At 41.3% G+C, this 18,595-nt stretch overlaps 1 protein-coding gene across 5 annotated transcripts in view; it reads left to right on the forward strand.

Moving 5' to 3' along the window:
- The first annotated feature begins 427 nt into the window (after nt 1-427).
- The window catches only part of DHX35 (DEAH-box helicase 35), a 67,638-nt gene continuing 49,470 nt past the window's right edge, over nt 428-18,595 (forward strand). For 3 of the 5 annotated variants that reach the window (XM_044748189.2, XM_070485931.1, XM_044748192.2), the window contains exons 1-4: nt 446-596; nt 6,444-6,577; nt 10,310-10,402; nt 17,203-17,280. In XM_044748189.2, the coding sequence (XP_044604124.1) occupies nt 557-596; nt 6,444-6,577; nt 10,310-10,402; nt 17,203-17,280 (345 nt within the window). In that variant the 5' untranslated portion in view covers nt 446-556. Of the gene's footprint in view, nt 597-6,443; nt 6,578-10,309; nt 10,403-17,202; nt 17,281-18,595 lie in introns of all 5 variants that reach the window. The other 2 variants (XM_014847201.3, XM_014847200.3) reach the window with 2 other exon arrangements.

Consider the following 18,595-nt stretch of genomic DNA (forward strand, 5'->3'; position numbering starts at 1 on the left):
AGGGGCCCAATAAATATTTACTGAACCAACACACCCACGAGTTAGTTACTATTATTATCCTTCAATTTGAAAATATGGACACTAAATGAGAAACAGTAAAGTTGGGATAGCTTGTAACAAATTCCGGATGCACTGCCTCTGTGCGAATCGCGCGCCGCCACCGGCGGCGGGAGGACTCTAGTGCCGGAGATCCTTTCCGAAAGCCCGCCCTTCCGGAGGTGTCCGGCCGCCAGCCAGGCCACGACACGCTCCTAAGAAGCCCACTCGGAACCCTGATCCACCACGGTGAGGACCGCACAGAAGCGCACCCAAGAAGCGCGCCCCTTCCTCCAATATGGCGGGGTGGGTCACGTGGGCTCGGGGGCGGGGCCAGAACGCTCCCCGGAGATGAGACGTAGGTCACGTGGCTCCGAGGGGGCGTGGCCATGGGGGGCGTGGCCGTAACTCCGTCCGAACCGCCCGGGTCGGGGCTCCTCGCGGGCCACGCCCCCTGGCCCCTCCGGAGGCTGGCGCGCAACGGAGGGGTGGGGCCTTCCTCGTGACCTTTCACCTCAGCATGGCTGCGCCCGTGGGACCAGTGAAATTCTGGCGACCCGGTAAGGCCCTTGGCGGAGCGCTGGGCAGATGCAGCGGCCTGATTTTGGTCTTGGCCCCGCGGCCGGTGCCCTGGGGCCTGCGGACTTGCTCGCAGGCCTGACCTCGGCGGGCTGGCCACCGACCCCTCGGGGCTAGTGGACTCTGCGGCTCAGGCGCCCATGGTGGTCGGGGGGCGTTGGGGGTGCACCCCCAGCCTGGGCAGAAATTCGCTGTGACCTTGTTCGAGTCTCTCAGCCTCCCCGGGCCTCGTTTTCCTCACTCCTGATGCCTGTCTTGCCCAACCTACGAGATGGGGAAACGCGGAAGCGCCACTCGTGTCCTCTTAGCGCCCTGGGGCTACGCTGGGGCGGGACAGGCGGTGCTGCTCGGGGCTTAGGAGCTCAAGCTATGCAGTCAAACCGCCTGGCTTGGAATCTAAGGCTCTGCAGTTTAGTAGCAGGGTTTCTTGGGGCAAGTCACGTAACTCTTTTGAGCCTTAGTCTCCTCACCTGTGAAATGGGCAGAATAATGACATCTCTCCTGTCGGCTTGAATAACGGGCACGACGCGCTGCCTGACGTGGAGTAAGGGCTCATAAAAAAGGAAAACGTCTTATTTTGTTTTAGAGTAATTCTCGTCCACCCCGAGTGTCTACCAGAAAATGAACACCCACCTTCATGTTGGCCGCCACCCACTTCTCCTCTTGCAGGCTAACGCGAATCTCAGCCAAAAAATGCTTTGCTTATTTTGTTTTAATTTATTCATTAATCAGGATTTTATTGACTGTGTACGTGCCTGACCCCCGTAGATGCATTTCTTCCTCCCCTTCGTTTGGTGTCTTGTGAAAAACAAAAGTTTCTTAATAGTTACCAGCTTGTGTTTTCCACCACTTGCACCTCTGCAGGTCTGGATGTGCAAAGTATATTGCAGCAAAAATGAAGTGAGACGGAAAAGGTAATATAAGGAAAACTTTTAAAGAATATTTTAGAGTGGTTCCCTGAAATTCTGACCATGCATATAAAGGATGTAGGAGACAAACTGAAGCGAGGGATGTGTTAATCTTTTAAAAAAATTTGTAGTTTGTCACTTAACGACAATTTTATGATTCAGCGTTTCAAGCCAACAGTCAATTATCCATCTTCAGTTTTATTTGCAGCCAAAACTAAGATCCCATTAGGAAATGAGATACCCTCTATTTTTACTTATGCAAGCCTTTAATAACTTGTGAAAGAGTTTAGTATAATAAAGGTCTGAATGAATTGTTGAAAATCAGACCAGGATGCTATTTTAGTTAAAGAACATGGGATTACTCTTGAGTTCTAGTCCATTATTTAGTTCATTCACTGAGGGTATGCTTACTGAACACGTAACCTTGTGGTCAGGAGGCAAATATAGGTGAGTAGGGCTCTGCTCTTCTCTCGAGATTTATTCTCTCTCTCTTTCAGTTATAATATGAAGTTGGGATATCCTTTAGAAGAGATTTTAAAATGAGGCAGAAAAAGGTGGGGGTCAGGAAGTTGGGCTCTAAAATCAGACTGTAGAGCCCATCTTTGACTACCGTTTACTAGCTTGTTGACGTGGCAAACTCACTTCAGTGCTCCCAGTCTCAGTTACCTCATCTGTAAATTGGGCATAACACCTACCCAAAGGATTGTTTTGAGGATTAAATGAGAATACATGTAAAACTCTTAGCACTAGATAATAGTAGCTATTATAATTGTATGGAAGTATAGAAGAGAGGGAAAGTTAGAATGTGTGGGCAAGAAGTACTCATAAAGAGTGATATTTTTGAGGGGAACGTTGAAGCACAAATAAGGTTTTGTTCTCTGGAGAGGTGGGAGAAGGGAGCTCTGGGCAAAGGATGGAGCACGAACAAAGGCCAAGTGGGATGCGCCTCTAGAATGTCCACAAAACCAAAATAATTGAGTAGCCTAAGGGCATTAAGTGGCTTGGGGTGTGGCAGGAGGTGAAGCTGGAAAGGTAGGTAGGGGCTTCGTTGTGAGAGGTCTCCATTGCTAGTTAAAGAATTTGGACTTCACTGTTTTTAAGCAGGGGATGACACGGTCAGGTGTATTTTAGAATGAGAACTCTGGCAGTGGTGTGCAGAATGGTTGGGCGAGGAAATTAGAGTCAGGGAAACCCTTAAGAGAAGGTACCACTAAAATCAAGGAGGGATATTCAAAGCCCCAGTTCTGGCCTGGGAGCAGAGAGGAGGGGCCTTATTGGAGAGACGTTTTAGAGGCAGATGTAGGAGAAGGGAAGGTCGGTAATGACTCCGATTTCTGGGTTGGGTGGCTTTCTAGGTAAGAGGTTCTCAAATTTTGCTGTATAGTTGAGTCACTTTGGAAGCTTTTAAAAAGCTTGCTGTTCAGGGGCTGGCCCGGTGGCACAGCGGTTAAGTGCGCACGTTCCACTTTGGCGGCCTGCGGTTCGCTGGTTTGGATCCTGGGTGCGGACATGGCGCCGCTTGGCATGCCATACTGTGGTAGGCGTCCCACATATAAAGTAGAGGAAATGGGCACGAATGTGAGCTCAGGGCCAGTCTTCCACAGCAAAAAGAGGAGGATTGGCAGCAGATGTTAGCTCAGGGCTAATCTTCCTCAAAAGAAAAAAAAAAAGCCTGCTGTTCAGTCATATCCCATGGCAATCAATCAGAAGTCTAGAGGGCTAGGAACCAGGCATCAGTATTTTTTAAAGATCCCTAGGTGATTCCAGCGTGCATCAAAGTTTGGGAACCTCTGGTCCGGGTAAACTGTTATCATTAACTGAGATTGGAATGGATTTGGGACACACTCGCAGGGCCCTTACTTTGTGCTAGTCACTTTTACCTACATCATCTTATTAAATGAATCACAATATCTCTGTGATGGAAGTATTCTTCTCATTTTACAGATGAGGAAACTGAAGTTCAGGGATGTGGGAAATACGTAGTAAATGTCAGGGAAGTGGTTGAACCTGGAAATAAGGCTAGATGTTGGAATCATAAACATATCCTTAGGCTGGGAGTCACAAGCTCAGGTAGCTACAGGGGCCTTTCAGACCATCTAAATAAGCGAAGCTGCTGGGTGAAAGTAATAGAGGTGAGGACTATGGCAAACTAGAGTGTGCATACACTGATAGGTATGTAGTGTAGATTTACACTGGGGCTTGCATATGCTATCTAAAGCAGGAAGCTCTACTCGGTTCCACCTAATTCTTGTTATTTGGGCTGAGTTACCAATTTTTTTTTTTTAAAGGCTAATACCGAGATTTGAATGGGAATTTTTACATGTCTTAAATGAACTATTTCTAACATTTTAATGATGGCATGTTTCAGGACCTGGAGTAACTAATTTATGATCTTTACCAGTTTTTGATCTCTGCCTTAAGAACTTTGTGTGAGCTGCCTGAAGTTTTTGTAGAAAAACATTTGACTTAATTTTCGGCATAAGTGGATCAGAAGGGCTGGGCCGTTTCCCTTCATTCGTTCAAGAAACATTTAATGATTGCTTACCATCTGCCTGGCAAATGATTTATAGCACCAGCTTTGAATATTTTTTGATCTGATCTACAGAAGGAAATGTATTGTCTTGTAATTCAGTGCACATGCACACACACACACGCACAACTGGAAAAAGTTGTACAAAAACAATATTGTTTTCTGGGATGCACTCTGATATTTTCTAGTTCTAGTTCATTATTAAAAAATACTGGTTATGACCTACTACATTAATTTCCTAACTCATTAATGGGTCACCACTCAAACTGAAAAACTGCATTAGAGGGAATGCTGGATTGTGGGGTGCTATCAGCCTTGTTTTACAGATGGAGAAATGAAGGCATTTGTGGTTTACAAGAATTACAAACTTGTTACTCCCTTAAGCACAGAGAATGCTCGCATGGGAAAAACAACCACAGGCAGCCAGAATGGGCCATGAGATGGATACGGGAGGAAGCAGTCCTGGTTTGGCTGAATGAAGTCTTTTGTAAGGAGGAGACATGCTGCTTATTGATTGATAGCAGGTGTGCTTGTAAAAGATCTTAGGATATACTGAGGTGGACTTGGCTGACAAGGAGGGGTGGGGTAGTGAAGAAGTCTCCTGGGAGGATTAAAGCCTGGTGGGGGAGGAAGTAAGAGACCTTGCAGGAGCAGTGTGAGAATATTCTAGACATGCCGTCAGGGTTTAAGACGTGTTTTGCAAAAGAGGGAATTGAGGACAAAAGCAGAGCTGCTGAGGATAATGTATTCTTTGCAATGGTTTTCTTGGGTAAAGACTATAAGAAGTTATTAAGATGTAGTGGTAATTGATGAGGATCAAGGTTGCCCCAGGGAGAGAAGTCCAAGGCGTCCTGGCCTACATAACAAACTGTATCATCCTCTAGGAAGCATAGGACGTCCTGACCTGATCCGACCTGATTCGTATCCAAAGTTAGACGACCGCCCCGATAACCAGGCCCCACCTGCATTGATACCATTTTAAAGACTTTTTTTACATGATTTTTCCTTTGTCTTGTAAAGAAATAACTCACATACCTGTGCCTTATAAATTTAGTCCTTCCCTCAACCCATTGCAACTCTTCACTGCCCATGGGTCCGGTCCCCATGCTATTCCCTGCTATTCTCTGAATAAAAGAGCACTACTGCCAGACCTTGAGAGTCCAAGAAATCCTTCTTTCAACTCCTTGGCTCACTGAGCCCACATCAGTAATAAGGGAAGAAAGGAAAGGAAACCCACTTCTTTGAGCACAGGCTTTGTTCCAGGTGCTGTTCTATCTTTTATCTTGTTGAAAGGAAGGTCAACATTTTGGCAAAAACAGTACAGCACTGCCACACTTACCTGATTTTTGGCAATCTTGGACTTCTGGAACACAGCTTTGTTCCTAGAAGTAAGTGGAAAAGGGATCAGAGATCTGTGGCAATGATTCTAAACTTAGCTCTAGGGGGTCTGTGGACCTCAGTATTTTGTATTTTGATAAATTACATTCTGGTGTGTTTTTCAGGAGAGGGAGTTTGTAGCCTTTATTAGATGGTTGAAGGGATCTGGGACCCCCAAAAGATGTAAAAATAAATCACTGGGCTAAATATTTTTGTCACAAAGGTCCTGTGACACCCTCCAAAAAGACAACACATACCGGGGACTCCTGGTCCCCCTTACCGGGGCTTTGCTTTTCTCCACAGCACTTATTGCCACTTCCTGCACTAAGTTACGTTCTGTTGGGAGGAAGAATAAAATAAGGAAGTAAGCCGCACGAGGGTGGGGCCAGCATCTGTGGTGTTCACTGCCATGTCTCTTGCACTTCCATCCTTGTTGGGTGAGTGAGTGAATGATTGGTGGAGGAATTGTGAGCCTGAGCTCTGGCACCATCAGCAGCCTTGATTCCAGCTCCTGCAGAGAAGCCAACCTACGGGTTTGAAAGGAACTTATCAAGAGGTACGGAGATGAGAGCAGGAGAAAGTCCAGGCAGTCCCCGGTTCCTGTCGTCCTCGAACCCTGCTGCCATCCTACAGTAACAGGACTCAGCCTTTGCTTCAGCTAATTCCCATTGGATTCTGTCACTTTTATTAAGAGTTCCATAATAATGCTGACTCGGAGGCCAGAACTAAAAACATCGTCCTCTGTAATACACAGTTGTGTGTGGCCAATTTGGAGTCCAGTGGGACTGCCATTGCCTTTGTTCTTGACACTGCAGTGAAGCGTTTAGGGAAAAGTTTTGTATCCTCCTAAGTATTTTTCTAGGTGCTTTCCTGAAGTTAAAGTTACTATCTCTTAGTAGTTTGAGTTAAGGTGCATTCCTTCTGTTGTATATCTTTATCTTTGAATTTGTAGCTGTTGCACATTTTTCTGTTCATTGTTCATCAGAGAATCTTAAAAAAAATTTCTATTCCAGGTACAGAGGGACCAGGTGTCAGCATCTCTGAAGAGAGACAGAGTCTAGCGGAAAACTCTGCGACAACCATTGTTTACAATCCTTACGCTGCCCTTTCTATAGAGCAGCAGAGGCAGAAGCTGCCAGTGTTCAAGGTACGTTGAATAGGCGCGTTCACTCGTCGGCCTGAAGCTTTACACTTGGCTCTGAAGTGAATAGTGTCCTCTTACTCTTAATGATTCTTTAGAACACGGTGAGCTCAGAGATACCCTTTTCTGAAGGGATTAACTTTTTCAAGTATGTGTGTGTTAGTTAACTTTATAAATCTAGAAAGTCTAAGTTTTTTTTCGGTTAGATCTTACGTATTGAAAAACTGGAAGAAATGGAATGACATTCTTTTTTCCCCTTTTTGCTTTCAATTAAGGACAAGTTCAGACATACAGAAAAGTAGAATAAATAGCACATTGAACTTCTATGCATCCAGCTTCAGCAAATTACCAACATCTGGCCAATTTTAGCTTTCTTTTTAAAGGCATATTTCTTTAAACAAGATGAATTGGGAATCCAAGGTTGTTTCTGTCGAAGAGGTTAACTCCCACTGGAACATTGACAGGGTTTTGGTGTGGTTATTATGTACCAGGTATACATGCAGACACTTGATTTTATTAGGCTCGTGAAATACTCATCTCACAAGAGACCAGAGCATAAACTAGAATTCAGAATATACGTCTGTTTACAGTACAGACGGACACAGTCCATGGACATTTTCCCTGTTGCCGAGTCCACCTGGGAAGCCAAATTGTAATCAGGAAGTGGGCTCCGAGCCAAAAGTGATTTAGATATAGTTGGAGGATATTTGTTTCCTAGAGCCCCTGACGAAGGGTGATGAACTGTCCCTGCTTCTCTCGATGCCTGTGGAATGCCCCGAGTAGGTGTGGCCACCGGCACCCGTGTCTCCCTCTCTTTCTCCTGGACAGTGCCGGGTGAAAGCTGCCAGGTCCTTACGTTAGGGCGTCGCTTTGTTGAGACTGTGCTCATAGTTCCTCTTCTGTTAGTATGTTCTTTCTCCCAATGGGTAGGAAACAGCAGCCGCCTTAATTTAGCCAAGTCGCCTTGATTAGAGTTTTATGTGGCCCCAAACATTTCAGTTACTTGTGCACTGGCAGTCTCTGGGTTTCTTCCTTAGGTGATTAGCTTCATCCATTATGTGTGAATGTAAACCAGTTTGACCCTCAGGAGATAAGATAATAGGTTCACGGTGGCTTCCTCACCACTGGGGGACACAGTTTGAGCTGCAATGAAGTATCTAGACTCCGGAGCTAGACTTCAGAGTTCAAACCCAAGCTTCATCATTTGCTGTGTGACCTTGCTTCACCATGCTGAGCTTCTGTTTCCTTATCTGTAAAATGGGACTGATAGTACCTACCTCATGGGATTTTTTGAGGACTCAATGAGATAATCCACATAGAGCATTTAGCAAGATACCTGACATGTAAACATTTAAGTACAAGGATAATTATTGTTTACCAAGTATTTAATTTTGGCCTTTTCTTGACTGTTCTTCATCCTCCAGCTATATTTATAAGATATAATAAATGAAATAACAAGTGAAAAAAAAAGCAAGAAATTACCATATACTGATGAAATTAAAATGGTAAGATGAGGGCTTAGTTATTGATAAAAAGCAAAACAGAATTTAAGCATAGTTAAGATCTTGTTAGATTTTAAAGGTAAATCTAGAAGGTGAAAAGGGTAAAAAATTATCCATTTGCCACCCCCTTCCCCATTAATACTAAAAGTAAAAGTGGCTGTAAAAACAGAAGTTGAAACTAAAGCAGACTCAATGCCGTCACAAGGCGGCCTTCCTCTTGACTGCCTTCTGTAGACTGGCGTTCTCTCTGGGCCTTGGGCACTGCTATGCAAAGTTGTCCTCTTACTCTCTCACACTCAGCCTCTTTGAAGCTCAATCGAGTCCTCCTCACAGGCTGTCCTTGATTTCCCTTCCTGCGCCTGTTGATGAGAACTGTCATTGTCCCAGTCTCCGTACTAGAAATCTTTTTGTCCTGTCTCTTTCTCTAATGTCACACATTGGACTCTCTCCATTTGCAGTGCTTTGTATTTAGCACATGAAGTGTGAATTATTGCCTTCTTCTTCATGCTCAAATCAATCTTTCATGCTGCTGCCCAGTTTTCTCAAAACTTTTATAGCATATACTGCCTCCCAGGTGAAGTCCAGACTCTAGTTCTGCATTCAAGGCCTGTTACACTGAAGCCCTAACTACACCTCTTGTAACTTATTTCTGTCTTTCTTTTGCTTATGTTATTTCCCTTTCCTAGAATGCCTTGTCTGTCTCCATCTGTATTCATATTGTCTTTCAAGTTTTCCTTGACCATCCACCCACCCATCCATCCATCCATCCGTCCATCCAGTGGATGGATCTACCATTTACAAAATACCCCTGCAAAGAACCCAAACCTTTTCCCTTCCCCTACCCAAAACGAAAGAAAGCATGTGGTCCAAGCACTGACAGGAAAGCATCCAGACTAGTCATTAGACCCCTACAGTAGAATCTCCTTTGGATGCTTGTAGAAATGCAGATTCCTGGGTCCCACCCTAGCCCTATTAAATCAGAAACCCTGAAGGTAGGGAATCTTCATTTTTAATAAATAGCCTAAGAGATTTTCACACTAAGATTTGAGAACTGTGTATTTAGATCCCAAATAGTGCCAAATTGAAAAACCCCTGACCTGACTTAGCCAGTTAGGCAGCATCCTGGTTCTTCCAGTCTTCTCCAGACTTCTCCAGTCTTCTCCAGACACACCGTTGGTCTGAAATCAGATGATCTGAGCAGTATCAGAGTGGGAGAGTTAGGCAGTTTTTTACTTCATTCCAAACCAGGCATTTATGGAATAGCACTGTCACTTTCCAGACCATCAAGTGTGTCTAATCAAATATGGGTACCAAAATACATTCTCAAGCTAAGTAGATAGGATGTTGGAATTATCTGTGACTTTTCAGTGGCCAGATCAGTGTTTCTGCTCACACTGAATGGGTAAAGGAAGGTGCAGTTGAAATATAGATGTAACCTGTGGGTGCTTTATTGTGAACTCGGATTTGGAGGTAGAGGTGAAAGTATATTCTTTTTGTCTGTTTTTTTTTTTTCACAAGTTAATCAATGAAAAAAATTTTTGTTAGGTAACACATGTATATTGTACAAAGTTCAAAGTCTCCTTCACACCCCTGCTTCTCAGCCACCTTCTGCTCCCTGGAGACAGTCGAGTTACCAGTTTCTTGTTTTGTTTTTCCCACAGATAGCATCTACGTAAACAAGCATACATGTATTTACCCTTTCTTTAAAAACACAAATAGTGGTGTATTATTCACACTGTTCTGCACTTTGCTTTTTTCCCTTCACGTCTTTTGTAGACTATTCTGTATCAGTACAAACAGATGTTTGTTCTTTTTAACAACTACATATTATTTCATTATTAAAGTGTTTCATAACTGATTTAACCAATCCTCTGTTGATGAACATTTAGTCTGTTTGAATATTTGACTATTAAAAACAGTCCTGCAGTGAGTATGCTCGTATATTCATCTTTGTTCATGTGTATTAGTATGCCTGTAGTATAACTGCTTATATGTGAAAATCTTGAGTCCAAAAGTATGTGCGTTATATATTTTGGTACGTTGCTGCACTCTATTACAGTTGTGTCAGCTTATAGTGACACCAGTAATGCCTGAGAGTTGGAAATATATTTTCATAGTTCTTTCTAAAGTTTACTTTGCTTTGGCAAACAGTTCATTTCACAGTGTTTAAATATCTTTGTTTAGATATTTTGAGACAATGTGTGCCTGTTTATAATGTATGGTTATATTTTTTCAGCTTAGGAATCATATATTATACTTGGTAGAAAACTATCAGACAGTGGTGATTGTTGGAGAAACAGGATGTGGGAAAAGCACGCAGATTCCACAAGTGAGTATATATTTAAATGTGTTTTGTACTTAGGTTTGATTGGGAGGATTTTCTAACTTGAGAACTCTCTTTACTGTTATTTGAATTTTTAAGGTCTCCTTTCAGAGAGGAAATACTCAACCCAACTAGATACTTTTTATTAAACTTTTGGGGCTTATAATTTCTTTGATTAGTATTGAAGTAACAGTCATTCCAGAATAATAATTGAATAACCATACTCTGAAGGAAACAATGGAGACTCATTCAAAAAGTGTAATGTATAGTTTTTATCTTCAAATAATTACAGGTGAAGAGGTGGAGTAAAATGAATACTGCTAGAGTTGTAAATAAAAATTGACTATTGTAGAATTCTGCTGTGCCGTTGAAGAAACCTCTCTTACAAGGCAGAATCACAACTGGTGTGGATAGAAGTGGAAAGAAGGATCGGGAAAGGACTTGTAAAGGAAATGACATTTGAAATAGACCTTGAATGTTCAGTGGGAGCTGGCTGGGAAGATGTTCTAATCCGGTGAATATTGTGGCTAGAGATATTAGAGTGGAGAAGTGTTCGGGGCTGCCAGACATCAAGAGTAAGAAGGTAGGATGAGGTCAAATTGTGTCTTAAGAACCTTGACTTGGCGAGTGAAGAATGATATTTCAGTGGTCAGGCATGAGAGTCCTTGCAGGTTTTTCTTTCCTTTTTAAATATAGATTTTTGTTGAAGTATAAAATACATATAGGAAAGTACCTACGTCATAATTGTACAGCTTGACAGACTTTCACAAGTGAATTCACCTGTGTTACCAGGACCCAGATCAAGAAATAGCACATTACCAGAATCTCAGAAGCCCTCTCGTGTCCCTTCTGGTCTCCTGCCTTCTCTTCCTGCCCTACAAACTCACACACACAAGGGTAACTCTTGTCTGGCTTCTAACACCATAGAGCTGCCTGATTTTGAAGTTTTATAAAGATAGAATATAGCTGCTTTTGCCCAGCCCAATAATGGGTTTAGGATGGGGTGCAGACATAGGTATTTCTTGAAGGTTCCCCACGTGATTTAATGTACAGCTAGGGAAAGGCAGGCAGAAGGGAAGGACCTTGTAGAGAAAGACAGTGGAGGGACTGGTGACCTGGAGGGAAGCGTATGTGCAGATGGTATCAAGACCCTAGCAAATTACTTGCTTCTTACAAAGAGACACAGGAGAAGGACCATGTTAAATTACTGAGAGATTATCAGAGAGTAATAATAATAATAACGTTGTAACAAGTAATAAGAAGTGCTAATTATAGTAAGTACTACATAAAATGATCACTTTACACATATTAATGTATTTAATCCTCAGTGACCCTGTGAGGTAGGTACTTTTATTATCCCCATTTTACAGATCAGGACATTAGAGAGAGTAGTGAGGTGGGGGAATATAGAACAGAAATAGGCCATGTGAGAGTAGATGATTTTAGGTTGTTTTGGAAATAGTCTATGTGGTTATTTAGTCTGCTTGCTAAACTATGTTATGGTAACAAAGAACCTGAAAATCTCAATAGCTTAAAAATACAAAGGTTTAGTTCCTCCTCATACTATGTGGTCATCCTGGGTTGATGACCCAAGATGTGGGCTGGTCCACATCATCACTGGGACCTAGGCTGGTGGGTGCAGCTCTTACCTGGGACTTGTGGATCTTGTGGTAGATGGTGGAATCATGAGATGACTCCTAAAATTTTGGACAGGAAGTGGCACTTCTCACATTTTATTGGTCAAAGCAAGTTACACGACCAGGCCTGATGGCAATAGGGTGGCTGTGTATATAATCCTCCCACAGGGATGGGTAGCAGATATTTGGATCAATAATACAATATAGGACAACGATCTGGTCATTTCCCCCAGTAAGGCTTAGCTGTCAAGGACCAGAGAGGGCCTGCTGAGGGCTTGCGTCCAGGGAAAGAATGGCCTGAAGGAGAGAGAGGAGTAGGGTCTGAGGATCCAGCCTGGGCCGTGTGGAAGCAAATAAAGATAGGGTTGTTTTTTTTTTTTTTTAACTTTAAGGTTTATTTTAATATTTAAAAAAAATTTTTTGAGTACTTAATAGGTTCACATGGTTTGAAATTCAGAAAACACTAAAGGACATAAAAAGAGAAAGATTTCCCTTCTGTTCTGTCTTCTGAAACTCTTTTCCTTTATGCACATGCAACCAATGTTATCAGTTTCTTGGGTAGAGGTTTTTTTATTGCATTTACGGAGAAATACATATGCATAAAATATATATATATATTCCTCCCTTTTTTAAAATACAAATGGTTGTATCTCTACATGCTTTAATGTACCTTTTCTTTTTTCACTTAACGTATTATTCTTTTTTCAGTTGCATAGATTCTACGTAATGTATTTCATCAGTTCCCAGTTGATAGACATTTAGGTTGTTTCCAGTTTTATATTATCACAATGATGCAGTGAGTCAATTTGCATGTGTATCATTTTGCACGCGTATGGTATACTTACAGAATAAATATCGCAGTGGACTTGCTGGGTCAAAGGGCATATGCATTTGAATTTAATTATTTTTAAGGAACTTTGTTTTCTTATAAGCACTGTGTTGTTTGAAAAGAAAGTACATTCATATGGTACAAAATTCAAAAAGCACAAAGGAACAAACGGTAAAAAGTGAATCTCCTAAGCTTTGCTGGTGAAAATGACTAGATCATTGTGATAGATTATATTATTGTTCCAAATATCTGCTACCCTCCTATGGAAGGATTAAGTCCCCTTTTTCCTGACCACTCAGTTGCTCTTCTCTGAGACAGTCACTGTTTCCAACTTCTTGTGAAGCTGAATTTGGGTTATGGCCTAGGAAAATTGGAAAGGCTGAGGAATGGAAGGTCACAGCAAGGATATGGAGCAGGTTTTTCTCAACAAACTGTTTTGCTAGATTTATATAATATCTTTCCTTGGAAAAGTACAGCCTGCCGAAGCACCAAACACCAGTTTTAAATTCCACAAACCATATGTGGAACCTAGATATTTTTTCCTAGAGCTCTGTCAAAACAATGGATATGAAAACAAGCTCTTTACTACAATTTTATTAGTATTGTTTTTGGTGGAGTTCTTCCTAATCCCACTCCAACTAGAAGACCAGATTTGGTGACCCTTAAAAAGAGTGGGGAGAAGTGCGATGAAATTCAGTGTCTCCCTCGGTGACATCCCACTGCCTCTGGATGTCAACAGTATTCCTGCTTTTGCAGCATCTTTAAATTTCCACCTGTCAGCAATCATAAGCATGCAATAGAAGTCTGAATCTCAGGTGTATTGAGGACACTGGCTTCATTCATGGCTTGTTTATTATTAGGGAAATTGTTTTTCTTTCTCTTAACACTACTCCTAAGAGGTTGACTCTGGGTGTGTGTGTTTTATTTTGGATGGTAGAATTGTATCCTGGTTATGTGTCAGGGCTGTGGTTTGCTGAGGTTGAATCCCAGCTCTTAGATTTTTTTCTGTGTTCTTGGAGAAGTTATGTGACCTCTTTGATTCCTCAGCTCTAAGTTGTTGATGATGCTGTTACCTTCCTTATAGGATTTGTTGTGAGGATTAAATAGGGTTGTGCGTGCAAGGCACTCAGTCCGTTCCTGACCCTTAGCAATGTGCTCGGTGAATCTTAGCTTTTATTCTTGTGGTTCTGTTTTGCATTTGTGTTGGTTGGGATGGTTGATAGTATTTTGTGTTTGTATTTAATACAAAGTGGAGAAACTATTGTTTTTATTGCAAAAGAATCTACATTATCTACAACATTTTGTTCCTTAGAGTCATTTTTTTTTTAAAGATTGACACCTGAGCTAACAACTGTTGCCGATCTTTTTTTTTTTCCTGCTTTTTCTCCCCAAATCCCCCCAGTACCTAGCTGTATATTTTAGTTGTGGGTCCTTCTAGTCGTGGCATGTGGGATGCCGCCTCAGCATGGCCTGATGAGTGGTCCATGTCCACACCCAGGATCTGAACCAGTGAAACCCTGGGTTCCTGAACTGGAGCACGGGAACTTAACCACTTGGCCCCTGGGTCAGCACCCCTTACAGTCATTTTTTAAACTATTATTTGTAGCTAATTTTAGACTAACAGAAAAGTTGCAAAAATACTACAGAATTCCCTTATACCCCTCACACCTCTTGCCCTGGTATAGCAGTCAAAAGCAGGACATGAATACTGGTACAATGCTAGTAGCTACAATATGGATGTTATTTAAATCTCATTGGTTTTCCCACTCATGTTCTTTTTCATTTCCAGGATTCAGGATGCTACATTGCTTTTAATTCTTGTTTCTCCTGAGTCTCCTCTAGTATATGAGAATTCCTCAGTCTTTCTTCATCTTTCACGACCTTGACATTTTTGAAGAGTACTGGGCATTCATTTTATAGAATGTCCCTCAGTTTGGTTTGTGTGTTGTTTTCTCATGATTAGAATGAGCTTACACATTTTTGGAAAGAATTCCACAGAAATGATGTGTCCTTACTGCATCATATCAAGGGCTTTGAAATGGTGATGTCTTATTGCTGGTGAGGTTAATCTTGTTTACTTGATTATGGTGCCAGGTTTTGCCTGTAAAGTTACTGTCTTTCCTTTTGTAGTTGGTTAATATCTCAGACTGCAGATAGTCTGCTTCTCTTCAAACTTTTGCCTGCTAATTTTAGCATCCCAGTGGATCTTGTCTGCAGCGCTTACTCAAGTGTTTGCCTAATGATGATTTTCTCTTTTCCTTTTTCCTTCTACCTTTATTAAATGGAATCTTCTGTAAGGAAGAACTGCCCTTTCTCCCTCATTTATTCATTTATTCAATTATTTATGTATATCAGTATGGATATATGGATATTTATTTTGTTCTTTGGGTTAAAATCCAATACTATCATTATTTATTTTGTTGCTCAAAATGGTCCAACTTCCATCATTAGGGGATCCTTCAGTTGGCTCTTGTGTTCTTTCGAGAAGCCCCCATAGTTTTTTTGAATGCTTTCTTATTTTCTAGTAACACAAGAAATTTCAGGCTTGTCTTATATTTTCCTGCACTACCCATAGGATCAACAACTGCTCCAAGGAGCACTGGTTCCTTTTATTGGAGAAGGGTGTTTAGAAATCAAGATTTGGGTGCTAGAATGCTTATTACTGCTTAGGTGTCATTGCTATATGTCTCAGTGGGTAAACTTAGAAAATATATTGGGCTGGCCCCGTGGCTTAATGGTTAAGTTTGGTGTGCTCTGCTTCAGCGGCCTGGGGTTTGCAGGATCCTGGGCACGGACTTACACCACTCGTCAGCCATGCTATGGCGGTGACCCACATACAAAATAGAGGAAGATTAGCACACATGTTAGCTCAGGGCTAATCTTCCTCAAGCAAAAAAAAAAAAAAAATAGGGATATTGGCAACAAATGTTAGCTCAGGGCAAATGTTCCTCACCAAAAAAAAAAAAAGAAAAAAAGAAAAAAATATATATGGATACAATCCTCACATATATAAACATTTATATATCTGTATCAATCTGTATATATATTAAAAACCATGTATTTATGCTGATAATTCTAATTCCAGTTCAACAATATAGGCCTCATTTTAGCCTTATTTGTAACTTTTTCTCAACAGTGAGAAACTCAGTCCTCGTTATCTATAGGATATTTACTTATTTGTTAAATTCTAGTATACGTGTAAAATAGTTTCAGTATTGCTAACCTGTTCCCCTCTGGGTGTTTACTAACGTTTGCTAACTACATCACAGCATTTATGCACAGTTCTTTTTGTCTTTAGCCTACAGCATCCCGTCAAGATCGTTTTCCAGTGACTTAGCTTAGTTCTTTTCTTCTCGACCCCCTTCAGTGTGGTTATGTTATTTGTTTGTAATAGAGAAAGGGTCATTTGTTAGTGTTTATAGTTCCTTTTGGTTTCCCTCCACATCCTGATTGGTTTTGCTTATTTTGGGGGTATTTGAAGAGTCTATGAAATATGACTGTGGTTCTGAGAGTCAGAGCTATGAGAAAAGATTGACGTGGAGCATTGTCACTCCCTCCTCACCCCTGCTGCTCTGTTTCCATTTCTCCCTCCTTTCCACCAATCCTCTGTAGACAACCATTCTCTTTAGTTTCTGGTTTATTCTTCCTTTATTTCTTTTGAACAAGTGAGCAGATATATGTAATAGCATTTTTAATCTTTTTTCTATTATAGAAATAAGATATATTCATTGTAAAACAATTTAGACTTTACAGAAATATGTTCCTCCAATAACCACTATCTATTTTGTATTTTTAAAATGCATATAATCAAATAAATATATAACAAATATGCATATATCAAATAAATCATAAATATATATAATCAAATTTTATGTATACTAATATAATCTAGTGGCATATATTTGTGTGTATAAAATCTAATTGTTTTTAATTTGACTAAAATATTTTATATGGTTGATATTTATATTGAGCTGTCTCTGTGTGTACTTTAAAATTCTTTGTTCTACAGATTTAGCACTGTTCTCAGTGACCCATGGATAGTTTTTATTCCTTAGGGCAGCTGTAGTATGTGGAAATTTTGTAGGGCTGGGGAGTCAGAATGCTGAATTTGTGCCTTGTTTCTTCAGTTTATCAGCTCTGATGTGCATTTAAGTAAATTACCTAACAGTTCCAAGCCTCAGATCCCTCATCTGCAAAATAATTTTCAAAATGTCTGCTGGGACCAGCACCATCTGTCGTCTCCTTGCTCAGTGATTTTAACCCAATGCAGGGCCATCTTGGGGGAGATTGTTTCTGGAGAGGGGTGTCATACGTGTACTGAGATGTGATTTTCTTTGTAGTACCTTGCAGAAGCTGGCTGGACAGCTGAGGGGAGAGTTGTAGGAGTGACCCAGCCTCGAAGAGTGGCTGCTGTTACCGTGAGTGTCTTTTCTGTATTGCAAAGTCTCCATCTGTGTCTTCTGTTTCAGTGACTTAGTTTTTTCTCATTTCCTAAAAGCTCCAAATGAATATGTCATTGCTCCTTAAGAATTAATTCTTCAGTTTAAAAAGAACTGATTTTTTTGTAAAATTGATACCTGCACATTTAAGTACAGAAGTCAAAACAACAAAAAAAAAAACCAAATCTCACCACCTAGCAAAAACATTATGAACATTTATGAACGTCATTCCAAACTTCTCTTTTATGGTTATGTGAAGATGAGTGGTTGGCTGGATGGATAGAAGCAATTGTTTTTTTAAAAGATTTTATGTTTTTCTTTTTTTCTCCCCAAAGCCCCCCAGTACATAGTTGTATATTTTGGTTGTGGGTTCTTCTAGTTGTGGCATGTGGGACGCCGCCTCAGCATGGCCTGATGAGCGGTGCCATGTCTGTGCCCAGGATCCAAACTGGTGAAACCCTGGGCCACTGAAGCAGAATGTGTGAACCTAACCACTCAACCACGGGGCCGGTCCCTCTCTTTATTTCTTAATTGGCTGACTTTTATATGCCTGAGAATATTTGACTGTGGTCTTTGTCAGTTCACACTGTCTTTCCCTAGGAACTGTGTAGACATTGCTCCACTGCCTTTTGGCATGGAGGACCACTGTACGGAAGTCTGAGGGCCAGCGGGGCTTTCCCCTCCTCCTCCCAGCTTACTTTTTCTGCTTGAATGCTTGTAAGATTGTTTTTGCACTAGGATATGTGTTTTTTTGAGGAAGATTAGCCCTGAGCTAACATCTGCTGCCAATCTTCCTCTTTTTGTTGAGGAAGACTGGCCCTGAGCTAACATCTGTGCCCATCTTCCTCTGCTTTATATGTGAGATGCCTGCCACAGCACTTGACAAGTAGTGCATAGGTCCGCACCCGGGCTCTGAACTGGCAAACCCCGGGCCACCAAAGTGGAATGTGCAAACTTAAGTGCTGTGCCACGAGGCTGGCCCCTTGCACCAGGATATGTCTTGATGCTTATTGTTCTGTCTCAGTTTTTCCTAAATTAGAAGAACTTTTAATCTTCAGGTTCAAATCTCTTTATACAGGCAAGTTTTCTTCTATTATATCTTGGCGTACTTTTCTGTTTCGTTTCATTTCTTTATGAAGAGCATCCGTTAAGTGTATATTAGACTTCCTTTGCCTATTTTTAGTATTTAGCACCATCTTTGGAATTATCTGCTCTTTTCCACTTTGTTTTGTGGGATTTCTTCAAGCCTGTCTGCAATGTTCATGCTTGTTTTTAGTCAAATTTGTTCTATTTT

This window comes from Equus asinus, chromosome 15 (genome assembly GCF_041296235.1).
Source record: "Equus asinus isolate D_3611 breed Donkey chromosome 15, EquAss-T2T_v2, whole genome shotgun sequence".
NCBI lineage: Eukaryota > Metazoa > Chordata > Mammalia > Perissodactyla > Equidae > Equus > Equus asinus.